Source organism: Anolis sagrei, chromosome 4 (assembly GCF_037176765.1).
Source record: "Anolis sagrei isolate rAnoSag1 chromosome 4, rAnoSag1.mat, whole genome shotgun sequence".
NCBI classification, from domain to species: domain Eukaryota; kingdom Metazoa; phylum Chordata; class Lepidosauria; order Squamata; family Dactyloidae; genus Anolis; species Anolis sagrei.
In genome coordinates, this window is record NC_090024.1 from 176,237,932 (window position 1) to 176,265,612 (window position 27,681).

Here is a 27,681-nt window from a genome sequence, read left to right on the forward strand (position 1 = left end):
TGATTCAGTTGGTCTGCTCTAACACTGTGTAGCAATTCCAATGACTTAAACTTTATCTTCCTCATCTAGTCTATTAAATCTGTTGGCCTGAATCATGCCTCTTCTTCATCAAATTTGCTTTAGAAATATAATATCTTGTTTCTTATATCCTTTATCAGTGGTTCACAAAGTGAGCTCTGTGGAACCTTTGGGGCTCCACCCCCCCTTCTCCTCTTCCTCCAAAGGTTTCTTCCTCTTTTCTGCTCCTTCACCTCCCTCGCTGCCAAAAGCCCTTTTCACTCCCCTCCCTTGCCCCAAAACTCTCTTTTACTCCCATCCCTTGCCCCCAAAGCCTTTTTTCCTCCCCTCCCTTGTTCTCAAAAACCCTTTTCCTTCCCCTCCTTCGCTTCCAAAAGCCTTTTTCCCTCAGCTTCCTTGCCCCACCCCCACCCCAAGATCATTTCTCCCTCTCTTTGCTTGCTTAAAAAACCCCTGTTTCCTTCCCACCAGTCAGGGGGTGCTTTGATTGTGCTTTTTCTCCATGTTATTACAAAGGTTGGGTGGCCACCTGTTTAGGGTTCTTTGATTGTGCTTTTCCTACATGGCGGAAGGGAATTGAACTGGATGGGCCTTGGGGTTGCCATTATTATTATTATTATTTGATTGTGCTTTTTCTGCATGGCAGAAGGGGGTTGGACTGGATATCCCCTGGAGTCTTCCACTGAAATTCTGTTAAGTTTATGTTGGTCAAAAAGCTTGCTCATGCCTGATATATATAATATTATAATTAATATAATATATAATAAAATATAAACATTTATTGGGGCTCCACAAGAAACTTTTGCTTCAAAAAGGGCTAAACGGCTGAAAAAGTTTGAAAACCTCTGTCATAAATTATAACACATATTTATGAATATTACTGTTTTTGGGATGCCCTTTCTTCTGATTGATGCCTCCTTCTTGGATGGGGATCCCAAAACCTGTTTTTGTCTTATTCCTTATAGTACAGAAATTCTGTGTCTCACATCAAACCCTAGGCATGAACACATGCACACAGTTTTCCTATAAAATCAGCCTTTACCACTGGCTGTGCATTCACTGAGCTCATGATCTTTTATTTCCCATTTATACCCCTTGGATTATCTGCTCTGTTGCTTCCAGTAATCCATGGATTAGAGTTAGAACCTGTTTGAGGAAAGCTGTACTGAAAGCAATTCTTTTTCTATGTGGTATTCTCCTGCAGTATAGATCTTATGCATTCATTTATGGTTAATGTGCTATATTATTATTATTAGCTATATTAGAAATATTATTTCATGTCATTCACATTTTTATATTTTATAATTTCTTTGTAATGTTTTCCAGTTATGTTCAAGACCAAGGTCTCACTTTTTTAAAAAAATCCATCAGTACTCTCAGGGTGGAGCAACAGATAAGAGGAAAGTTCTTCTAGTAGATCATCCCTGGGATGAAACAGAATTCCTTTCAGTAAACTGTTCTGCTTGAGAGAAGAACCTTTCCACATAAGATAACTTTTTCCACATTCTGTTTACAGTGTGACATGAACTTTATATTCAGTATCATCCTCATTTTAGCTCTCCTGGGGACCCTTGAATCCTTTTTTAAAATCTATATTGTAGGACATGGATACTGTTTTGCTTGCTTTCCTCCCATCTCACAAAGTTTTAGTTATGTGGAAATGGCCCATGTTGCAGTTCCATACCATTTCACACACCAATATAGGAAGTCACTAAGATTTGAATTCCTCCTGTATAATTCTTCCTGTTTCTGCACTGGAAAAAAAGCCAAGCTCAGTTCCATGGTTGTTGCCTGCAAACTGCTTTTGGGAGAGTAATTTTTGGTGTGGAAGTATAGGAATCAAAATACATGGCAATAGTAATTCAAGTTCACATGTATTTATTTATTTACAGTTCTTATATTCCGCCCTTCTCACCCCGCAGGGGACTCAAAAGCCGAAACTAATAGAATGGAATAGGACTCCTCAAGAGGATCAGAAAAACAGGGGGAGGGTAGCAAGAGTGGAAAATACCACATATCTCCAAGATGGAGTGAGAAAAGCTAGTCAGTGGTCATAGAAAATATTTATCTGAAGACCAAATAAGTCAGAAGGCAGATGATTGGAAAAGCTTTCCCTGGGGGTGGGAGGTACATTTGAACTGTCTATGGCAAAGTGTAAAGTATTATTATTATTATTATTAGTAGTAGTAGTAGTAGTAGTATTAACCACATTTGCACCCCGCCCTACTCAACCCCGAGGGGGACTCAGAGCAGCTTCACACATCAGCAGCAATTCAATGCCTTAAAATGACACACAGTTGATAAATATTTACATTAAAAATCAAACAATTAAAAACATCTAAAAACAATCACACCAATTATTAAAATCACACAATCCATAACTGTATTTTTGCTACTCTTGTAAATCATAATGTAAATATGTTGTCAAAGGCTTTCATGGCCGGAATCACTGGATTGCTGTGAGTTTTCCGGGCTGCATGGCCATGCATCAGAAGCACCTCCTCCAAATGAAAGAAAAACAAGAAATCCTTATCCTCCACTGTTAGAGAAAAAAGGAAGGTTTTGATAGATTCCTATGACCTCCCCCCCCCCCCCCCCCGGGCCGGTTTTCTTTCTTTGTCATAGCACAGTTTCTGTGGGAATTTATATGGAAATAAAGAGGAAGTCATTTTTCAGGTTATTATGTTTTTATAGGAGACTCCATGATAAGCTGAAAATTAAATGGAAGGTGAAAAAGCAAAACAAAATGAAGTAAAATACATTTTATTTGACAAAGTTATTTCCTTGAATCCTGATGTTTTGTTGAATAAATCCCATTTTATCCAAAATATATTTTACATTACAAAGTTCCCTTATCCAAGTACTTATTATTAGTTTCCAGTAATTATATCACACACTGTAAATCATATGTATCTGTACAGATTTATATTGTTAACATGATAGTTGAATAAGCCACTCTTTACAGCAGTCACTACTGAAAATGCAGCAGTAATAACGGTACTTGTTTTGTGAACTGCCTTGGGAATTGCTTGAAAAGTTGTTATGAGCTTTATAGGAAGTATGTCTAGTGCTTGCAAATATTTTTTTCTCTACTTTTTTAAAGATCCTACACTTCTTGGCAGTTACAGACCGAAGAATGTTAAAGTAAGTACCGTAAAAGAGTGAAAGAGTACATATGTGAAGCTGAATGAAAGTATCTTGTGACATATATTTTCATTGCCTGTTGACTATTTTATATTTTGCAAGGTTAGAATATGATACGAGGGTTGAATGAAAAGTAAAGCCTCCATCTTTGTTACTTGGGTTTGGATGGGAATATTTTAATAAATCAAACGCAGAAATAATCCTCAGAATTTGCTCTTTAACTACCACTATTCACTTTTCCACATAATCACTGGACAATTGGATGCATTTCTGCCAAAGATGAACAGGTTTTCTGAAGCCATCACGGAAGAAGTCAACACTCTGTTTCCGCAATGCATCATGCACAGATCTTCTGATAGCCAAGCAAAGCAATAATGTGACACACACGTTCTTGTGAAATGCCAATTATGCTTGAAATTTCTCTCTGAGTGATATGACGATTTTCCTGAATCAATCTGTCAACCTTTTGCTTGTGAAACTCTGTGGTTGCTGTCACAGGACGTCCAACTCTTTGTTTGTCATGCAAGTCAGATGTTCCCTTCTCAACATCTTTAAGCTTACTCGCCCAATGACGCACAGTTCTCACATCAACACAATCACCATAAATAGCTTGCATTCTCTGATGAATCTCCTTCGGGGTGACACCTGCTGTCAAGAGTTCAATGACTGCACGTTGCTTAAGTCGCATTGACCGACCATCTGCACACTTTAACAACACAACCGTTCAATGCTAAGGCTTCCCTCCAAAATGGAACTGTAGAGGAGAGTACTGAACAAGCCAGTACCTGCTGCATACCAATCCTGCCATCTGTTGAGGAGTTACAAAAGTGGAGGCATTGCTTTTCATTCAACCCTCGTACTTTCATAAGAGCTGAAGGAAATGCTTCCATACCCATCAGACTGTTAGTACTTCTAGCTGAGTACTATCAAGAACCATGTAAGACTACATGCTCAGGTCTTCGTGGTTAACATAGATGTCATTAGATGTATTTATCATGGTAGGTGACATATGCCAGACAAGAGCTATTTATCACTCATCCTGTTTAATGGGTCTTAGGAGAACCATTACTGCTTACTGGTTACTGCAGTCGGTATGTTTCCAGTATATTCCACTCTATTAAAATACATAAAGATGTACTAACAGCATTATTTTCTATCAAATACCTGTATTTATTGATATCTAAATGAGAAAAAAGACCCACTCAACAGAACTAGCTTGACACATCAACCATCTCACCTCCCCGCTCCCTTCCAACCATGGGCAAGATAATGTCCATCTAGTTGTTTGTAGGGAGGATTGGGTGAAAGGAAGAGATTACTATTCCTTCCCCTGTCTTGCTGGCATAAACTTGGCAGGGCTTTAAGTATGTATTGGGGGCTACAACACAGGACATTGTGAATCTAAAGACGCTATGGCTCTGTGCATGACAGGATACTGGGAGGATCATATATTGGATACTAAATGTAGCTAGTATTGAAAATTCTTTTCTTTAGTAGTAGTTCTTTGTTATTTGACTGTATTGTGTGCAGTTTAGGATAGATCCATTTTATAAAAATCTCCTGAGATTTATCCGATCCTTTAAATATGATATCTGTGCACTAGGCTTGGGTAACCACGGAAAAAATTGGTTTTAAACTAGTTTCTTTTTTAGGGGGGCCCTTGCGTTTCGTTTTTTTAAACAATTCAGAAATTTTCCTTTAAAAAAGTTCAAAATATACGAAATTTCGTAAAATTACGAATTGATTCGTTAATGGCGGACGCGATTGCACAATATGCTAAAAAATCCTCCAAATGGGACAGGGGAAACTTCTGAAGCTTCCCTCTCCCTCTGTTGTTGACTGTTGGTGTGATAATTTATTTTTTATCACTGATAAAACAAACAACTATAAAACTTGCACCAGACATACGGAAATAATTACAAAACAATTACGAAACAATACGAAATAAATTGGAAAAATTGTTTCGATTTTTTATTAATCCTCACAGTAGTCCTGCATGGCTCAATATTGGATCATAAGCTAATTTAAATACGAATTAATAACGAATTACGAAATTAACGAACAAAACCGCCCAAGCCTACTGTGCACCTCATCTTTTTTAAAATTTAACACTTGTTGAAATTGCACATCTTCAATATCCACAACAGCAGATTATACATTTAAAGATATCAATAAACAGGCTTGTACTTACTGAGCTAATTTTGCATAGTATAAGTCTGAAAAAGAAAACTAAATTAAAGACGGTTCATTTCACTTTCATAACATGGAATCATTTATTGGTCAAATTTTATGTTAACTGTATTCATTTATAGACAAGCATTTTCCGTTAACTTCCAAGAAATTAAATATAATAATCTTAAAGATAATAAAGAATTTTTCAAATGCAGGTAATGACATAATGAGCAGAACATTTTTGAAAGCATTGTGCAACATAAATTTTAGTCTATTTCTGCTGCTGTAATGTTGAAAGATATTTTCTTTCATGTACTACAGTTCATGCTGAGGCATAGCCAATACAATAAGTATACTATATATCTTCCTTAGTGGTCACAATACCATTTTGTATTCCTGATAGATTATGAGGTCACTTCAAGAGAAAGACTTTCATGGTTTTTCTGACAACTATGATGAGCACTTGATGTCAAGCATAGTGGCCGGACAGCTTCATCCAGCTCGGTTGCTAACCCATTCAGCACCCCCATCATTGCAGAAATATTCTTCAACTCCTGTTTTGAATCGCTCATCTCTTAGAGAAAGGTAGTGTTGGATATTCCATGAAATCTGGACTTGTGTGTTGTGTTCTCAGAAGTGCTTACTGTATTTCAAATTTTAGGCACTTTATTTAATGCTTAGTCTCTAATGATTGAACAATTTTAGACAAGGGCTACCATTGGCACTTAACAGATAGTATTCTACGATTAGAAACACATGTTTGAGTAAATATTTGGAGTTAGAATGTGAAACATCTGGCTATATTCGGCAATCTTGTAAAATCTAGCTGGATAGCATTGCCACCTTAATTTCATAGATGGCTTTTACTCCGCTTGTATGTATCACTTTAGTGGCAAGGGTTAAAGCTTCCAAACACTTTCAACATATTAAATATTTGCCATTTAAAGTGAAATTTCTTTTCAGTTTGACCAGGAATACCAAAATGCAAGAGTAATACTATTTCTTCTAGAATTGCCATGTCAGGAAACCCCAGGAGCTGGAAATGGTGAGACTATGTGGTTCTGTGCTAAAGAATGGTGAACATATACAAAATAGTTCTGAAACCTAAAATTGATTCTACAGTCCAGTCTACGCATACACACTTGCTTAGGACTTTTCAAGTAAAAACTAAAAACACTTACTGCAGAGTTCCCAGACTTTGTTTAGTATGCTCTGACTTGCGCCATTTTTTCATAGACTCAGCACTACAAATATTCTGCCCAGGATACATCTGAAAATGTTTTAATCTCATCTGGAATTGGGGGCCCTTCCGCACAGCTGAATAAAATCCCAGATTTCCTGCTTTGAACTGGAATATACAGCAGTGTGGATTTAGATAATCCAGTTCATAGCAGATATTGTGGGATTTTATTCCTTGATATTCTGGAATATATGGCTGTGTGGAAACGGCCCTAAATTGCAATGCTTCCTCTGTTCATCTTGTGAAGCATATTGAAATTTTTCAATCTCCTTTGTTAAGGAAAGCCCTCAGCAACTACTTTCTAAAGGATAAATATGCAGATGTGATATAACATATGTTTTGATATATAGACAGTCCCTGAGTTACAAACATAAGACTTAGAAATGACTCATAGTTATGAGCAGGGTGAGACAATAAAGAGAAATTTATCTCTAGGAAGGGAAATTCACTCCTGAAAGAGTTATCATGGGGGAAAGGGGTCTCAGCTGAAGCTTTATCACCAATTCTTGTTTCCACAACATTCCATTTTTTTAAAAAAAAATCCAGTTATCACAAGGACAGAAAGTGAGGTGAAATCTTAAGAACAAATCTACAGAGCCTATCTTGTTCGTAACTTGGGGACTGCCTGTAATATAATATCAGCATGTATATTTTTACAGTATATTTCATTGGTAAGAAGCTTCAAGTGGAAGTGTGTCTGCATGTCCATGTTTAGATTGATTAACAAGCATAGATTGGTCAGCAAAGAATATTCATTTGCACATGGCCATTTTGGCAACTCAGTGAGGTATTAGTTAGTGGTGTGGCTTTTTGTTCCCTTTCTGGCTATGAGGGCAACTTTGCTAAAAAGGCAAAAATTATGCTGATGGCCGGGAAGCTTGAGTGAGTGGACCTGCAGGAATTAAAGTCCTTCCCAGCTTCTTCCTCTTTCCTCTGTCAAATTTCTGACAGTAGCAGGACTAGAGCTCCTTGACGGAAAACTCAGTTTGCTGGACCTGTGACTTAATCCCCTTTCTCATATATCTCTTATTCTTTACGTTTGTGCAAATACATGTACTCTAAAATCTGAAAGAATCCTATATGAATAGTAAAGGTTGAGTCGTCGTCCCCCCCCCCCCCCCCATCCAAAATGAATAGCACTTCTAGTCCTATTCATTTTTGATAGGGGGGGGGGGGAGCTCAGTCTCTATTACGTTGAATTATTATGAAACCCTTGAATCAATCCTTTTTAGTGTTTTCATTAATTTCACTCTTTTGCACACGTCTCTAGCCCCCTTGCCTCTATCTCGGCTTTTTATTTTCTCTGGAGTATTCACAAGGTGGGGATTATTTAGTTTTCTACAAACTATTGGGCTACAACTCTTGTTATAGACAGTGGTAAAGTGTTGCACCCTAATCAAATTTGGTGGACTACACGCTCCCAATTTGGTGATCCCTATCTTTCCCAACTTTCTTGTAGGACTGTTTGAATCAGTGTATAGACCATGTGCATGCCAGGTGAGATTGTAAAAATAAATATGCTTTTCATTTTCTTCCTCTTGTTAATCTCCTTCCTAGCATTTGTCCTACAAATTCGCAAGGTCCACTTGTTTGCTTCTTGTTTTCCACTTGTTCCTGTTGGTCGCATTTCTCATTGTGAGTCTTTCTTCAAACAGTCGAGCTAATGCGTTTTAGGTCTGCTGCGTGGCCTGGCACCTGCAACTTCCATATTCAGCGCAGGCTTAGCCACTGAACCCTCATCACTACATTATACATGTCCAAACCATCTCAAATGGGATTCCTTCATCTTCTTGGCAATTGGAACAGTTCCAGAGAAGGAGTGCACTGTCCTTCAGGGTAACACTTATTGACCACCTGAGCATCCACATTCCCATAGAGTGCAGAGTTTGCTAGATAGCCTTAGTGGTCAGCCAGTACTCAGTGGCATATAGAGTGACTGGTCTCACCACAGTCCTGTCAATTTCCAATTTTAGGCAGATGGGGATCATCTTATCTATTTTCCTCTTGTAAATATTTATGGAAAATAAAGCTTACAATATTTATTGTTAACAGTTGATATTCCCTATTTAAAGAAAATATCTTGTTCATTTTGTTGAAGCATAGTGCATCATCTGCAGTAAGCACATTTCAGCTAGGAACAGATCTCTTTGTCCCTATATTTGTTGTGGAAGTGTAATTTTCGCTCTACCAGCGAACAATTATGCATGGTTACTTAGTATCTGAGTACATATGTGGCCTTGGACAAAACTGTACCAAATCTAATATGTGGCTTTGGACAAAACTGTATCAAGTCTAAAATAAAATAAAAACAGGCGGTTTATCTGATATTTTAAAAATCACCAAGATATATCTATCTTGTACAGTCATCTCCCACGAAAGATATAAAATGGACTCCCTGGGTTAAAGATTTCAGTCATTCATATAGAGCTTGAACATTGTGATATTTTTTTTTAAAGAGAGGCCACATAGTGATGGAGAGAGATGCTTACATTTTCCTGTTATAATAGGAGTCTGAATATCTGGGGGATTGATTTGCCCAGCATGATGTGACCTTGTCTGTTCTGCAGTTGACAGGTATCAAAAACTGTCTTAGCTGGCCTATTGAATATGAAAGGTGCAACTCATCACAAGCAGTTACTCTTGACCTCTGCTACTTGTCTGATATGGTTCATCAGGACTTGATCTTGTCTACTGTAGGTCAGAACAATAGATTTCCAAAGTGTTTTTGCGAATGTCGGCTATTGTAATGCTCATCACATCTTTCTTTGTATGTCAGATGCTCTAACCTACTTCCTTTCATATTCAGAATACTGTGAAATATTTGTCAAAACAGTTTGAAATGATCTTACTTGAAATCACTTTGGGTCTAGCAGACTCCATTTATGTTTTTAGTTATCCAAAGGGTGATTTGTTCTCACAACCTCCCAGAAAGGAGACACTTTCTAAACCTGAAGTTTCTTTATATGACAGAAGCAAGTTTTTCAGGGTGAGCAGCTGAATACTTGTTTGAAGAGATCTAAAAAAGACAAAAGTATTATCTGTGTATAGCTAAATAGTTGACTCCTGTGCTCACTCTTTGTGTATCTGTCAGTATAAAAATTCTTTCTGGGGTTAGTTCAATATGACAACTGTGGTTTTCCCTATGTTCCATGTATATGTTTGGTTCTCTTCAACTCCTGGGCAGATGTCATCAGAATTATTGAGAAAGCAATATCCTCCTTTATCCCTTCAACACTGATCAAAATGGCTTCTTTCTACCATCAACAACATAATATTTCAGGGTCACTAAAGGGGGGGGGGTCACTGAACCCTACACATTCTGAATGCAGTTGCTGTCAGTGGAACTAATAGCAGAGCTTACTCAGTATTCTGTTTTGAGGTTGTGGATTCGTAACCTATACTTACAGATCCATAGGTGCTCTGTGTTAGCTAATACTATATATTTTACAATATTGGCACTATTGCCATAATCGTCACCCCCCTCCCCCTGTCCTCACCTTAAGAAGCAACCGCTGGACCAAGCCATAAAAGTCTGTTCTGCTGGCAATTGAAGTACAGCGGCATGATGTTTCCACCTCCCTCCTGCCAGTGATCTCTGGTACAAGGAATAGTGACAGGAGTCCTGGTTCCGATTGTCACAGCCTCACTTGCTGATGGACAGTGTTGGAAATGTCAGTTTGCTATGCCCTAATCCTAACAGGATAGACTGCAATTACTTGGTGTGCTACTGGCTGCTAAGGTAGGTCTAGGGTTGGGATGAGAGATGTTACTCAGTTATGCATTTGTAACTGAATCTCAGCAAAGGTTCTTTTTCCCCATAGTCTGGATTCTTATGGAGAGTGGTTGAGTGGCACATGTGATCTACATGTAGGAGAAAACATTGTACATTGCAATCACTAGGAAGTTTTGCCAGAATTCACTAAGCCAGTTATGAATACTAACGTAAAGTATGCATTCATAAATGGTTCATATTCAAAATCTCAGAATATTTGCTGGTTAAGGAAATATGTAGGAACTGTGAAACTCCCCCAATGCCCACTTACCAGACAGCAGACACTGCAAGCAACAGGACTCAATTCTCTTGTTGGCAGGGAAGCAGTTGACTGCTGTTTTTATCCTCCTCACAACAATCTAAAGTGCAAGGAGGCATTATTACAGGAGTTCCGCTTCTGGCTCTTGCACTAGAGATCATCTTTATATATAAAATCTCAGCATGTATATGTTTGTTCTTGCAAAACTCAAAAAGTAGTCAGTCAATCAACTTGACATTTCGACACAACATATTTATATAGTAGAATAAAATTAAAACAACGTTGCATTCAAATGCATGTGTGTATTTAGAGTAAAAGCAGTCCAGGAATAGACAAAGTGAAATTTGTGATGACCAAAGCAACCACTCACAGCCTAGCTTTTATTTTACCTCAGCAATATAAGAAATGAAAACTGAGCACTGAAAATGTGACATAATATTGCATTTCAAGACACGTGTATATTTAGAGTAAAATTAGCAGTCCGGGAATACAGAAAGTGGAATCTGTAATGCCCAAAGCATCCAATCACTGCACAGCTTTCCCTTTACCTCAGCAGTAAAAGAAATAACAGCCTATCACAGAGCTGCTATCATTTTATCTCAGCAGGATAAGAAATGAAAGCTGAGCTATGTTTGCTTGCTTTTGACATACCACTCATTCCAATGGACATGGCGTTTGAGTACTAACGACTTCAGTTTCCAATACGCTTTGTATTTGCTATGACTATCAATAAAGTGCAAGGGTAATCTTTTCAAGTGTGTGGTTTGAATTTAGAAAACTATAGCTTCTCTCATGGGCACTTACACGTAGCATTCTCCAGAGTCGGTAAACCGTCAGATCTTTTATGTTTTTGCAGAAAACAGACAAACTAAAAATGGAGTCAGTCCACTAGGTTTACAATAAAAATTGATTTCAGTAAAAAAAAAAAAACTCTTTATTTTTCCTTACCTATCATTACATAGCACAGCTTTCCTTTTACCTTGGCAGTATAAGAAATACCAACCAATCACAGAGGAGCAGACATTTCACCTCAGCAATATAAGAAATGAAAGCTGAGCTATGATTGGTTGCTATTGGCATATCACTCATTCCGACCGACATGGCATTCGAGTACTAACAACTGCAATTTCCCCCTTGCATTCGCTATGACTATCAATAATCGCAGGGATAATCTTGACAAGTGTGTGGTTTGAATTTAGAAAACTATTGCTTCTCTCATGGGCACTTGTACGTGGCATTCTCCAGAGTCCTAAACTGTCAGATCTTTATGTTTATGCAGAAAACGGACAAACCAAAAATGTAGTCAATCCACTAGTTTTATAATAAACATGATTTCTGTTTTTAAAAACCCTCTTTTTCTTTCCTTTCCTATCATTCCACATAGACACAGCAATGCAAGGCAGAATATTGAATTGAATGATGTGTTTTCTCGGTGAATATATGTTTGTAACAATACTTTTATTTATTATCTCATAAATTTCATATCAGACTAGGCCACAGCAAAGCGTGTTTGGGTTTAGCTGGTTTCAGATAAAATGTGGTTTGATATTTAAGTCCTAGTATTTTAGGAAAGAAAGTGAGCAATAAATTGTCTCTTAAAATTAACTTGAATGCATGAAAGAGTTAAATGGGTGATTTGGTTTCCTTTTTGTTCCTGAATGGGTTTGTTAAGTGGGATTGCTGCTCTTGAATAGAGTACTTGCATTTCAGGCCTTGAGATAAACAGTTTACCTCAGATGTGAATCTCCTGAGGCAATCTCCAGTTTGTAAAATGCTATTGCCAGGGCATACAATATAGTGAAACATGGAAATTGGCCTCTTACTTCTAAGCAAACATTGAAAAGTTTTAATTTTGACCTATGTCCCTTCTTTGAAATGATACCATGTCAATCAGGTCATGGGTTGTATTATGCTACGCTTATTTATGTTGTTATATTAATTTAATTGAGTTTATTTTTTATTTGCTTTATGTTGTTGGTTTTTGGCATTGAATGTTTGCCATTGTGTTTTTTACTGGAAGCAGCCCTGAGTCCCCTTGGGGAGATAGGTCAGGTTAGAAATAAAGATTGTTGTTGTTGTTGTTGTTGTTATTTATTTTCAGGGAGGCGAGATGAGGGTGGGATTCATCAATTGTTTTATCAGATCACCAGTTGGATGCCAATAGCTGATGGATTGTTACACATTTTGCAGAATATGCCATTAACTACAGAATTGTCTATATTAGAACAATCCACAGCTTGGCACCTGGATATTTCCTAATCATTGCCCTCAACCCTGCACATGTTTACTCAGACATAAGTCCCACTGAATTCAGTGTGCCATATGTTTGGATAAGTATGTGTAGGATTGTAGTCTTAGTGTGTACAATAAATCTCATTTTCTTAATTAGTATACTTTCAGTCATAAGCTCAAACATTATTTTTCTATCATACTTTCACATGGAGCAATTTTGTTTTGCTAAGTTCCACTCTCCAACTGTACATCTGCTCCTACAGCACTTCATTGATTTTTGTCCTATGATAGTTTGTCCTTGTGTATCTTTTCCCTTCTCCTCTTAGCACAAATCCCTTTTGAACCTAATAAATTCTTCAGGAAAGCCACAGAGGTGAGATTGCACTTACTGTGATTCTCCGTGATAAGGACAAAAATCCACATGAGACTACAAATGTTTTGTAGAATATGCTTATAATAACTTGGATAATTCTAAACACATTAGTATATTTTGCCCTTTAGTACTTGAAAATTTAGTTGTATGGAAGTGCATGATTCAGTGAACACATGTATTTTTTAAATGTGCTTGAGAACTGTAACCTTCTGTTTAAATAGTTTATGTGGACAAACTTTGTGGGGGGGGGGGGGAGAGACTTCAGTCGTATTCATATTTTATGGAAGCAAGTTCCATTGAATCCAGTGTGATTTTTTTCTATGTAGACTTGTAAAGGATTGTCTGTTTTACTTGAACGAATAGGCAAAAAATATAGTTTCTAGAATATATACCCAAATTTTCATGATGGTTGTTTTTTTAAAATGCTTTTAGCTACATTACAAGAGAAAATAATTTGTATTGTTGATTGCTCCAGCATAGCATCTTTCAAATGAATTATGAGTAGTTCTTTATTGATCTGGCTTATTCTAGGTCACTGAGCTATATATCCAAAGTGTTTATACAATCTATTGGAATCAATAAACAATTTAAACTGGTGTAACTGCAGAATGTTTGCTAGTCCCAAAGAAAATGACAAAGTATGACAAAGAATGCAGCTGTAGAGGTTTATTTTGTTTTGTCAGAGTAAAGTCAGTAAAATAATAAAACCATTCCAACAGTATTGCAAGAAACTACTGACACCTTAATCCCATATGTATGGACTTTGTGGTTTACACAGGCATTATTTCAGCCTTTATACTAGAGGCATTCCTTTTATTTATAGTTTAAGAAATTACTTTTTTAAAATGAGCTTCAGAGAATATCTCCTCCAGGTGTAAGCACATCATAAAAAGGTTTCAATTTAGATTATAGGTGTTACATTTCAGGTTTAGCTTCATTGTATGGTGACTTTGGATGGTGTAAATATTAACATAATGACTTAAAGTGTGGATTAGGTTTTATAGTTATGTCTCAAATAAGACAATTAAAAAGAAGCTGATACTGTTTTTATTAATACTTAAATATTTGTGTTTAGAAAATCAAGTAGAAAGCTATGTTGCCAGTAAACATTTTTTATGCCACAGTGCACACTAGTGGATTGTTAGGTCATTTCACTGTGTATAGTTTATAGAAAAGAATTTTAAAACTTTTTTTCAATACGGCAGAATCCTGATCCCACTTTTATCCCAAACACAGGCTAACATTGTGATGTGGAACAACACTGGAAAATTGATTGGTGACAAATAGAAATACATCATATGTTTAGAAAACTGTGCTTGCTTCAAAGTTCCATCAAAATGAATTGTATATAGACTTGGTACTACATATCCTTTCCCCTAATAACATCTAATAACCAGAGGGATGTGTACCGATTCTTTTTGAAAGTTCAGAAATGATTCTGTTATATGCCCTATTTACTAATGTTATTTCCTTACTCCAGTAAGAGGTTTGTCAACTTTCTTTTTCTGCATGCAGATCCTCCAAAAAACTTTAACAATTTTGCTGAAGTTCCATATGCCATAAAACTGCACTATGCTGCAGAGAATAGTAAAATTGTCCTACAGTTACATCAAAGTCCTCAAATAGTATGCAGAAGATTTAGTCCATACCAACTTGATGAAATCTGTATTCATAGCATTTTTTTCATTGCTGGAAAGTGTTGGCACAAATACCTGAGGAGACAAAAGATCTGTCTGCATGGACTGTACTGACACAATTGCAAAAAGATTGTTCAGATTTATACTATATACTACTAGAATTAAGTGTGTGCTTTATATTTTTTAAATGTATTCATTATATGTATCTATAGAAGAGAAAATAATGATGATATAATACAAAGCAATACCAGTAATGTATAGCACTCACACTAAGTGACATCAGCCATAAAATGTTTTTCATTCAAGGTTTCATTCTGTTTGGAGCACACCAGTAAATGGAGAAGATATCCATAAGCGGGTGAAAAATATTTTAAGGACGCACAGTGCAAGGCAAAGACTGACATTTGTAAGTTTTTCAATTAAAAGGTGTAAAGGAAGAATGGGAAACTGTTCTAGGCCATGAAGGAACTGTTCTAGGCCAGATGCCTTGTTCCTCCTTGAGTCCCATCCCCAAAGCCCCAACAGTACATCTTTCTTCAGTAATGTATGCTGTAAGAAATACTATTTTTTTAAAGGAGAAATATCAACAAACGGGATTATCATGAGATGCTGATCTTAATTTCTTAGGATGACAGTTGTTTGTCAAAAGAAGAGTCTGCTAGAACAAGCAAGACAAGGACTTCTAATAAAAAAGGAGAAGTTTCCTGTATAGATTCTTCAAGCTACAACGAGCTTCAGAGCAGGTAACATTTCTCTTCCTGTTATTTCTTTCTTACCATAGTCCATGCTTAGCCTTTTTACTCTGTTGACAGTTCTATTCTATTCTGTTTATGCTATTGTCATTGAACTAAACTATGTAAATTAAACTGAAGTTGTAGAAAACATTATGTGAAAATACTTTGCATGCCTGATACACCTGAGCTGTAAAAAAACCCACAAATGAATCAGACTTAAGATTATTGATTTCAGTGGTGATTCATCTACACTGAGGAGTTTAATCTGGTGTAAAATATATTGATTTCAATGGTGATTCATCTACACTGAGGAGTTTAATCCAGGAGTTTGTGCCAGCTAGGAATGACAGGAACACAGCCATAACCTATTCCCCGAAGAGCACAAGCAAAGGATGGTGGTGCCAGTGTCCTGTTTGGACAGCAGCTTGGACCAAGTTGTACCCAATCCAACTGTCCAGGCAGATAATTGGCACAAACAATCAGCAAACTGTGCACTCAGCAAAATCTGGAATATCCCCCAATTTTGCCCAGTATGGGGAAAATCCTGCTTAAACTGAAAAACAAAACATAAATGGGGGTACTTGTTGGAAGTAGCTGAGTGTCATGAAGACAGCCAACTATCCATTTGAGGTTATTCTGTCATTTTTTGCTAATGGAGAGAAGCTCTATGTTTCTCTTCTATACATATCTTATCCCTCTTCTATTCTGTCCCTTTAAGTTATATGATTAGAAGCAGGCAAACTACTACATCCAATATTGTTGAAGTAATATGATAATACCAAGGTTGCATCATAAGAGACCAAGTTTTGATCATAACTATGATGAGTGTAGCAGTGTATACAAGAGTCACTTAACTTACGAGGCTCGAAGCTTTTCACATTATCGCAGGGATATTGGATGTGGACATATTTGAGCCTAGTCCACACTCTAAGTTCTCTAACTGTTGCTTTATTAACTAATTCCAGCATAATTATGTCTCTTATGTTCTTGATAGAGATTGTCGGAGCTACAGGCTGTGCATTAAAAAAAATCCTGGAATGGCTATTGTCATAGCATCATTGAAAGAATGTACTTTAAAATGGAATACTCAAATAGAGCTGGACACTGATGGAATCATCACATTAGGTAGTGCAGTCAAGGGAGTAGAGGCTAAAGAGAGAGACTCAAGGACATTTTGACAGCTTGAAGTCTGCTATCGTCCTCATAAATAGCATATTAAGACAGAGTTCAGAGGAGAATGTAGTTTTGCTGACCAAATGTTCACACTAATGTAAATGATTGAAAACCATGGGGACTGTGCAGAAGGACTGTGGTATTGAAATATTTAGTGTGGGGGTGACTTTGAGAGGAACTTATGGGACTAAAAGAGATGGAACAAAAGCATGTGACAGGTATATGACAGGTGTCTCCGAAAGTGGAGTTGAGTGCACTTATCCTTGTCTTAATATGATTTGTGCAAGTAATCCCCAAATCACTTCAGTTTGGCTTGTCAGGATAGTTTTCAGTTAAGACTGCAGACTGATTTTTTTTCCTAACATGGATGTAGCAATGTCCATTCCAGTGTTCAATTTCTCATGAGGAAGGGACAACTAATGGACATTTACAAATCAAGGGACTGTGAAGCATCAAGACGTTGTCAGTACAGTGATGTGGAATTCACACAAAGTGCTTCCACTCACTATAAGCATATCTTGATTTGTTGTGGTGACTATGGTTCTAGGCAAAGGAAATGGATTTCTTGGAACAACATTATGCTGTTCTTTGTGCAGTACTCTTGTTCAGACCTGTCAGGTGTGCTTTGTATAGAAAACCAAAGCCAAGAGATTTCATCAAGTATTTTTTTAAAGATGGCTATAACAGGAGCCCCCGGTGGCGCAGTGGGTTAAAGCACTGAGCTGCTGAGCTTGTTGATCGAAAGGTCACAGGTTCGATTCCGGGGAGCGGCGTGAGCTTCCGCTGCCAGCCCTAGCTTCTGCCAACCTAGCAGTTCGAAAACATGCAAATGTGAGTAGATCAATAGGTACCGCTCCGGCGGGAAGGTAACAGCGCTCCATGCAGTCATGCCGGCCACATGACCTTGGAGGTGTCTACGGACAACGCTGGCTCTTCGGCTTAGAAATGGAGATGAGCACCACACCCCAGAGTCAGACATGACTGGACTTAATGTCAGGGGACTATCTTTACCTTTATAACAGTAGTGAAGATTTTATTTTGTTCCAAAAAATATAGCAACTACAGCATTTCATGTAATGAAACTAATTTGCTGGTGAATCCATTTCCAAATTCTGAATTGTATTTAGCTTGCTATCATGAAAGGAATAAAATAAATTCCACATCCTACAATGTCAGTCCGTTTGTTTAGGGGAAAAGAGATGTGGGAATCTCTGGATTAGAAGGATGCAGCTGTTTTATTTATTTATTTATTTTATTCTGACAAAGTGTTTAGGACAGAGGTATCAAACTTGTGGCCCTTCAGGTGTTTGGAACTCTACATCTCAGAAGCCCAGCTTGTCCAATGGTCAGGAATTCTGGAAGCTGAAGTCCAAAACATCTGGAGGACCACAAGTTTGACACCACTAGCTTAGGGGCCACTTGCATTTGTTCTGTTTCTCACAGGAGTCAAGTCACCTTCTCCTATACTGCCACATTTATGTACATGAAATAGAATATACTGTAATGTAGTTCTGAGTTTAGGTAACCATGTCGGTGTAGAAAATTTTAGCTGCAACCATAGCATCTGCAAATAGGATCTACACAAAAGTAAAAATGTATAGGTGGCACCCATGTTCTCCTGCTTTTAAAAGAATAAACAAAATATAAGTACCTGTCATTATTCTCATGAATGTTTTAAAATAATATTTTAAAATGTGTGTCTCCCCCCCCCCCCATTTTTTTTTGTTTTGGATGGTGGAACCTTACTAGTTCATCCATACGGCAGAACATCATGGTTCATCTGGATAATGGTGAATATTGGAACAACCAAGCTTCTGAGTATAAAAACAAACCACACAGAGCAATCTTTGAGGACAGCCTGGAGAAAATCTATCGAAACATGTATAGAAAAGCTTCGGGCTCCATTTCGAAAAATAAATAAGTTTATCTTAGTACAGGGAGAAATGAACAATAATCATTTAGACAAATCATTTAAATGTGATGTTTATGTGATTAATCTTTGTATTATTTTTTCTCTTTTTTACCTGAAATATTTTTACATAAACCTGTAAATTCTGAGGCTGGGACTCCAAAAGGAAAAGAAATAAAATCTGGAGAATATTAAGTAGGATGTGTTGTTTGCATATGGGATTTATAGATGTGCCAGTATGATAAACTTCCTATTTTTCAAACATGCAGCTTTAAACAGGGTGAATATGCATGCTTATTCACCACACAGATGTCCATGGTTTTGTATATCCATCATGCTTTTCAAGTCCTCACACAGGCACAAATGGAAACCATCCATTTCCATTGCTTCCAGTAATACGTTTCTAACATTCTGCTATTGAAAAGCATCCATGAGGCTGGTTTTCAGTAGCAGTGCTGTATCAGTAATTATCTTCCTGAAAATGTATAGTTCATCCATATGTCTATGCAAGAAGAGGAATGAAGAGCAGCATTTTTCATGATGGCTGAATGTATGAAGTCAGCATGAATAGTGGTAAAGTGTGCATCAGCTTCAGAGCTCATATTCTCTATCAATAAGGTGCCTGTTGTTGTTGCTCCTGATATAATAGCATAAATGCCTTGTTTACTGCAGACATATATATGTACAAACATCCTAGTATCCCAATATTGAAATTATATCAAAAGAAGTGTGTATATATGTGTGTGTGTGTGTGTGTGTGTGTTGCCTATGAGCTGATTTTGTTGTGCATCATGAGAAATAGGGAAATTATTCCCATTGAAACTTTTCTACTATAAGACCAAGTTTTTCCTCCTTTCCTGTACTACTTTGAATTATAATGTTCTGTTGATAATCTTGGCTTAACATAGCAATGCTGTAGTTTAAGAATGGGAGTCATGTCGCCTTCCAGATGTTGTTGGACTAAAAATCCCAGTAGCTTTGCCAATAGTGAGTTTCAGTTTCCATCTTTGCTGTTAACTGAATTCTACACTGAGCTGGAATTTTGGAGAAGATAACCTTCAAATCTCTTTCAGTTCTACACCTCTTTCAACCATCTTTCTCACTGTGCTTGTTCTCAAATTTCCCAAGATCAAATACGTTCCAGTGTTCTTTTCAGATTTCACCAGCAATGTCAGGGCAGTGTTTTATAAAGGAAGTCTGGAGCATATCAGGTAACACAGCCAAATGCAAACATTATGAATGTCCTGTATCTCAATATGATCAAATTTGGAGCCCGTCCTTTTGGGCTCAAGGGATGCTTTGGCAGAACTGTACTGGCAAAGCAGGGCATCTTTCTGCTAAAGGACACCAAATGTTCACCAGCAGTTTTGAAACTTCCCCTGAGAAGAAACCTTTCCAGCCTTCCATTGCATATTTCCCACATTAACAAATCAGGACAAGCTTCTCACTTTCTTCAAGAAAAAAAAATCAGAAACAGGACTTTGTATCTCTTACTCCTTTCAAAAAGAAAAGAAAGAAAGACATTCTTTTTGGAATAGTTGTTCTCTACAATCAGAGAAATAGACTTAAATAAGTATCGTTTACCAAGGGAGCTGGCAAATGTCATGAAGCATATGCAATGTGTTATTGTATTACCAGGCAGCCTCCATTTTGTACTACTGTGTTTGCATCAGAAAACTGGAAGTCACATATCCTCACAGGACTGTTTGTGGCCAAATAATAATTTCTTTACTGAAAGACATTTTAGTCCCCCATGTGAAAATATCCAAGTGGTATACAATAGCAAATAAAATAGTAAATTCTCAATATAAAATATAAGTTGACATATATGTAGAATAATTGTATTATAGAAGATGGGGATTCTAATTCAGTACAGCAGCTAAAAACAGCAAAGGCTAATTTTTAAAATGCTAATTAAAGATGCCTTCTTTTGGGGCTGGGGTGACAGCAAAATTGGCACTAGGCCTGCTCGGAGAAGGCATTCTGACAGTAACTGCTAATTCTGAAATGGCTTCAAATTCTGAATTGTGTGTGTGGTGGTGGGGATGTCACAGTTCCAGAGCCCTGATAACTGGGATCTCAGTTCAACCAAGACTTGACTTTATTGTCCCTATAGTTATCTGCTCACCTTGGCTTTAGGGAACATATCTCCTCTTGCCTTTATCCTACAGCCATGATGGTGCAATGGGTTAAACCCTTATGCGGGCTGAACTGCTGACCTGGAGGTTTGAATCCATGAGACGTTGTGAGCTCTCATCTGTCAGCTCCAGTTTCCTTTGCGGGGACATGAGGGAAGCCTCCCACAGGATGGCTAAATATCTGTCTCATGGGCAACATCCTTGCAGACAGCCAATTCTCTCATACCATAAGTGACTTGCAGTTTCTCAAGTCATTTCTGACGTGATAAAAAAAAAATCCTACAACAACCATTGCTAAAAATGAACTTTCCACCTCATCACCATCCCCACAAGTTATGCATTTCTGTTGCCGGTCACAGTTACATAGCTCGTCCATAGGTACAAAGGTCTGTTCCTAGACATTACTTGGATCTCTTGAAGTAGACTTAAGTCTACAAAAGCTTAAGCTATTAACATCTTTCAGTCTCAAAGGTGCTTCAAGATCTCGTTGCATACTGATCCACACTAACGTCTATATCTCTGAAAATGAAATAGAATCACAGATGCAGCAGAATGATGGGTTATTGTTTGTACAGAAGTGTAAAAGAGCAACCATAAAACCTAAATACAAGGATAGTTCACACTTCTTCATCTCATTGATGGTGTCTTTTTTCACAACTGCCATTTTTCAAGGTCTGCATGATAAACTAAATGCTGCTCCCTTGAACCAAGTTCTTGGGCTGGATTACAGAAAAATACACTCTTTTGGGACCAGACTTACCAGCCTTAGGTTCCCCAGTATCCTCCCTCACTGATTCTGAAATGTGCTTTTTCACAGGAAAAGGTTTCCTGGGTGCATTTCATTAAGTAGGCCTTTTATTAAGTCTTCGTCTGGAATCTAGGGATGAGAACAAAATGCATAAAACTGTTTAGACAAGTTATTCTGGGAAAGGAGGGATAGAACCCCTCATCTCTTTTTCGTATCAGAAATGAAATGCAGCAGGCTGTCCTCTGTAATTCCCAGATAGCTAGTTGTTATGTTTCTATTTTCTTACTTCTCTTTTTCCCCAATTAATTTTTATTATACTTTTACTTGAAAGGAGATAGAACATCGAAAGAGTGAGAACAATTTCCAAATAGAAAAGTTGGAAAAGGGGAAATAATTGGGAACTGGGGATTGGGGAGTAGAAACAATCAAGAAAACTGGAGGGGAAAGAAGGGAAAAAAGAAGAGAAGTATTTTCTTAACTTCTCAAGCTACCTTAGAAAGAAGTTCAGATAGGTTTGAGATGAGGGTGAGGATTACAATGCCTTTCTGAACTGGAATATTGAAGGGCATTCTTTTAGGTTTACAAAAGTGTGGCTGCCCAGAGGTTGGTGGACTAAGAATCCTCTGTCAGGACTAATGGGAATTTGAGTCCTGCAACATCTGGAGACTGCACTTAAGTAATCCTGTCCTAAATGAAAGCTTATTTCCCACAGATTGTTATCTTTCCCTTGGCTTTCAGCAATACTCTGAACCTCCACTAACCTAGCAATTTAGAAGAAGTGGAAAGGGAAACACAAAGGTAAAATATAGAAATATGCTTATAGGTAAATCCTGTGGAGTTCAGTGATACTTATTGTCAATTAAGTACATTCAGATGATAACTTATGAGCTTCTTTATATCAGTTGTGTACAGTAGTGTTGGCTCTGCTAAATTTGAAGATAGGAAGAGGGATTTGTGTTCTCAGGATGGACTATTATTTTACATTTATAATGTATTCCTTTTCATAAAATGCAAAGCAGCTTCTCTGTTACTTACTGCTGGGCTTTATCCTTTATCTTGCCTACTACTTCCCTGTGACATCTCACTACTTCCTGCAAGACTGTTCCATTAAGACCAGAGTTGTTAATACCAATAATTGTAGCAATTATGCATGAAAGTATGTTCATATGATCTTATTCTTCATATATACAATAAGAGCTTTCCCTTTTTCTTTAGTAATTGTCTTCAAGTATTATATGACATCTTTTGCAGGTTAAATACTATTTTTAGTATGAAAATGAGGTAGAAATTCCTCATCTCAATCCATGCATAATTCCCCAAGTCACTTTGGCTTACTGTTGGCTAACCTTCTGTTTGTTGGCAAACAAAAGCACAGGGCAGGCTGTGTCTCCTCAACTGCAGTGATAAGTAACCTTTTAGGCAGTGAACCAACATTGTAATAAACAGTAATTGTTTAGTGCACCTTGTCTTCTAATACGATTTAAATCCCTTCTATCAAATGCAAATTTTTGAGTTCCCAAGTAGTTTTCAAAAGCATTTTTCTGTGCTTGTTCCTTATCTTTTCCCTTTCACAAAGTGATGTGTCTGTAACCGGGGAGGCATCATTTTGTGTCTTAAAAGAGAGCTTCCTAGTCCAGTCCAGAAAAAGCCCCATATAATTGAAGAGAAACAAAAACTGGTGGGCATGTCCTTTCTTTCCCAAAATAAATTCTATTGCTGGATATGAGGACTCCTGTCGTACATTAGATTATTTGTTTGCAAATGATATAAAAATGTAATCGGCATATGGCAGCAGTGGGTGAAAGACTTTATAAGCTGCATGCAGCTGAAAAAGTATTGACGGTGTACTCCATGAGCTTAAGAATCAAAAGCATGTTAAAAGGAATCCCAAATACTTTGTGGATTTAAGCATCTTACAATTCCTAAATCCATCTGGCTCTCAGTACTGAGAAAGACGGCTACCCTGGATGCAGTTTTTAACAGAGGATGGAAACAAACATTTACCAAGCAGAAACTTACTGTGGTGTGTTAGCATCATTCAGAATGCTGCCCATTTTCAGTGTTTCCTCAAAGGAAGAGAACTGGATAATGTGAGCATCCACGCAGAAATGGAAAATGTACTAAAGAATGATAATTTTGTAGTGGCCCATTTAAGTTTAGGGCCTGACTGCATTTACCATGAATTTGGTATGCAGAGCCTTCAAAGGGTAGTGGTCATCAGTTTGATGTACAGTACTATTTTAAACCTCCTTCCTCCCCCCCCCCCCCCAATGGATTTGACTTTTGGGATTACATGTTTTATGGATCAAGCCTAGATTCAGCTTAGAAATATACAGTTCTAACATAGCCATAGGATTGTGAAAATGTTATACAACTTGGATAGGAGTTAGACCCTCTATACAGCCATGCAGAAATACGCAGATTTCTAAGTGTGGACTTCCTCTTCATTATATTAGCAGCACCCTCTCTAGACACTGGGGTTATTTTTTGCTTTGAAAGGAACAATGCCTTTGTATTAGGAACATAGCTCTTGAGGATAAATAGCATTTCATCACCTTAAATTCATTGCTGGATTAGATAAATCCAATTTCATTCTATTTACATTATTCCATACATTTGGAATTTTCCAGCCGAATCTGGCATCCTAATTCTGATTTTAACCACTGTTTCTTTCTTCTTGTATATGTGTCTGTGTGTTGTTGCCATTTAAAAGAAATTTGAATGTGTGAAATTCCAAACTCACTATGTATCATTGTGGCTTTTAACCTTTTCAGCAGTGTTCAGATTCTTCATGTTTTTCAAAGTGCTCAGGGATATGGTGATACAAAAATTAATGTTTCTGTTTCTTTGACAGCTTATGTCATGGGTGTGATGTATCAGAACATTAAAAAAAACTCCTTTTAAAGAAGCAAAACACCTAAAGAAAGTCTTTGCTGTTGCCTTCCCGGTTTACTGGTTTTTAATCATGTTGCTGTCAGAAATAAACAGCCACTGTTTTTGTGTGTGATGGAGCCTAATGTTAAACCTGTCAGAGCCCACTGAAAGAGAGAAAGTCTAGTATTTATGGCTATAAAGTTTGCTATTTGTGCTCTTCTCAGCTTTCATTGATTTAGGACTCAGCTGGTGTGACCAAGTCTTGTTCTTGTAACCATATGGAGTCTATGGGAGCTTTTAAAATGATGTGGTGTACAGAATGACACAGTAAAGACTTCCAAACTGTCTTTGTATACTTCTTGAAATTGGATACCTTTTCCATCATGCTCAAGAACTTATATTGGCATTATTGACATTGGTGCATGATTTCATGTAGCCTAAAAACTGAACAGTGGTAAAATCAAGATCCTTACATAGTCATATACTGTATTATCCCCATATATGTTCCTGGACTTCACATGGATATATGAAACCACAGATAATAGCAAACCCTATTATTTTCAATGGCACGAATAGCAGATGTGCCAAGAAGAGAGTGTAACATTTTTTAGGAGGCACTCGGGTGTCAAACTCATTTTGACCAAGGGCCAAATCAGCCTTATGGTTGCCTTCAAGGGCCATTTGTAATTATAAGACTGTGAATGTAACTATGTTGCCCTGGCATTGAAAGCCTCACTGGCCACATAAAATGACATGGTGGACCAAATTTGGTGAATAACTGAATAAGTAAAAAAAAAATGCTTAAGTGAAGCTGCATATATTTGTTTCATGGATGTGAGGTCATACTGTATATTAAAACAATTTTGATTAAAACTGGAAACACCATCTATTATCACAAGTCCTCCACTCTTATCAATGAATGTTGTGGAGGAGAGAAAAACCCTATAACTCATAGAAGATGTACAGAGGCTTGTATTGGCTGGCAGCACAAACCACTAAGAAAATCTGCAAAAGGCCTACAGAAATATTTCCCAATTTTGGTCCCCCAGAAGTGTTGAACATCAGCTCCCCAAATCTGTCTTTCTTGCCCATTCTAGCAGAAGATTCTGGAATTTGAAGTACAAAACTGGTGGAGCGATAATTATTGGGAACCTCTTCCCTTGAGAATGACTGGAATGAATGACAGAACATGCTTGCCGTTGCGTTGAACTCACCCATTTTGGTGAGCAGAATTGTGCTTATCCTCATTCCTAGATCCTATTTTCTATTGACATACTTACTTTCTCTTACTGTGAATGCCACAATTGATGGGAAGACATTTCAACTTTCCTTATTGAAATTGATGCTAAGCAGCTTTTTATTGAAAAAATAGCAGGGCTTCCTTTTTTAACAGGATCTGAACTCAGAATAAATTAATACCTCCGTTCCATGTGATCTTGATAAATCATATTATTCAGACATTAATATTCAGGTAAAATATATGCCTACTCTATATAAAAATACATATTTTCATATACTAGTATATACTATCCATATATATATATATATATATATATATATTCCTTATATTGAATAGTCTAGATTTTTTACTTTTAAATTGTGTTCCTTTAAATCAATATATTCTGGACAGGGGGAGTGTGTCCCTGTTGGTTCTGCTGGACCTCTCTTCGGCCTTCGATACCGTCGATCACAGTATCCTTCTGGGACGTCTCGCGGGAATGGGCCTTGGGGGTACTGCCTTGCAGTGGCTCCAGTCCTTTCTCGAGGGGCGCTCCCAGAAGGTGTTATTAGGGGACACCTGCTCGACTCTGCGGCCTTTGTACTGTGGGGTCCCGCAGGGCTCTGTACTGTCCCCTATGTTGTTCAACATATATATGAAACCGTTGGGAGAGATCATCCGGAGTTTCGGGGTACGGTGTTACCTGTACTCAGATGATGTCCAACTCTGTCACTCCTTTCCACCTGCTACTAAGGAGGCTGTTGAAGTCCTGAACCGGTGCTTGGCCGCTGTAACGGACTGGATGAGGGACAACAGATTGAAACTAAATCCAGACAAGACAGAGGTACTCCTGGTCAGTCGAAAGGCCAAACAGGGCATAGGGTTACAGCCTGTGCTTGACGGGGTTACACTCCCCCTGAAGGCGCAGGTTCGCAGTTTGGGAGTGACCTTGGACTCATCGCTGAGCCTAGAACCCCAGGTCTCGGCGGTGATCAGGGGAGCTTTTATTTATTATTTATTATTTATTTATTTCCTGCATTTATAAACCGCCACTCTCAGCCCTAGGGCGACTCGTGGCGGTGAACAACAACATAGAAAAGACAGTTTACAATAAATCAAGACAGTACACAACAATCTACTACTACGTAACATGAACTTATGCTAAAAATCCGCTTCGTCATATCATGGGGTCATAATCAGTTCCATAGTCGTAGTCCATTCCAGTCATCATTTCCAATGATACAGCACTCAGTTGAAGGCCAACTCGAAAAGCCATGTTTTCAGGCTCCTACGAAAGGCCATAAGGGAGGGCGCCTGTCTCACTTCAGCAGGGAGGGTGTTCCACAGCCGGGGGGCCACCACTGAGAAGGCCCGCTCTCTCGTCCCCGCCAGACGTGCCTGCGAGGCGGGCGGGACCGAGAGAAGGGCCTCCCCAGATGATCTCAAGGTCCTCGTGGGCTCGTAGGCCGAGATGCGGTCTGCAAGGTATTTTGGGCCGGAACCGTTTAGGGCTTTGTAGGATAACACCAGCACCTTAAATTGGGCCCGGTAGCAAATCGGCAGCCAATGGAGCTGGGACAGCAGGGGCGTTGTATGCTCCCTGCGCCCTGCTCCTGTTAGCAACATGGCTGCCGCGCGCTGGACTAGCTGAAGCTTCCGGGCCGTCTTCAAGGGCAGCCCCACGTAGAGAGCGTTGCAGTAGTCGAGGCGGGATGTGACCAAAGCGTGTACCACCGTGGCCAAGTCAGACTTCCCAAGATACGGGCGCAGCTGGCGCACAAGCCTGAGCTGTGCAAATGCTCCCCTGGTCACCGCTGAAACCTGGGGATCCAGGCTCAGCGACGAGTCCAGGGTCACACCCAAGCTGCGAACCTGCGCCTTCAAGGGGAGTGCGACCCCGTCCAGCACAGGCTGTAACCCTATACCCTGTTCGGCCTTGCGACTGACCAGGAGTACCTCTGTCTTGTCTGGATTTAATTTCAGTTTGTTCGCCCTCATCCAGACCATTACAGCGGCCAGGCACCGGTTCAGGACTTCGA

At 38.3% G+C, this 27,681-nt stretch overlaps 1 protein-coding gene across 5 annotated transcripts in view; it reads left to right on the plus strand.

The window, feature by feature from the left end:
- SPATA6 (spermatogenesis associated 6) overlaps window positions 1–18,858 on the plus strand; it is a 39,995-nt gene extending 21,137 nt beyond the window's left edge. For all 5 annotated transcript variants that reach the window (XM_060773469.2, XM_067467889.1, XM_060773468.2 and 2 more), the window contains 5 exons: window positions 3,122–3,162; window positions 5,738–5,919; window positions 15,154–15,253; window positions 15,475–15,590; window positions 18,504–18,858. In XM_060773469.2, the coding sequence (XP_060629452.2) occupies window positions 3,122–3,162; window positions 5,738–5,919; window positions 15,154–15,253; window positions 15,475–15,590; window positions 18,504–18,675 (611 nt within the window). In that variant the 3' untranslated portion in view covers window positions 18,676–18,858. The remainder of the gene's footprint in view (window positions 1–3,121; window positions 3,163–5,737; window positions 5,920–15,153; window positions 15,254–15,474; window positions 15,591–18,503) is intronic.
- Window positions 18,859–27,681: the final 8,823 nt, after the last annotated feature.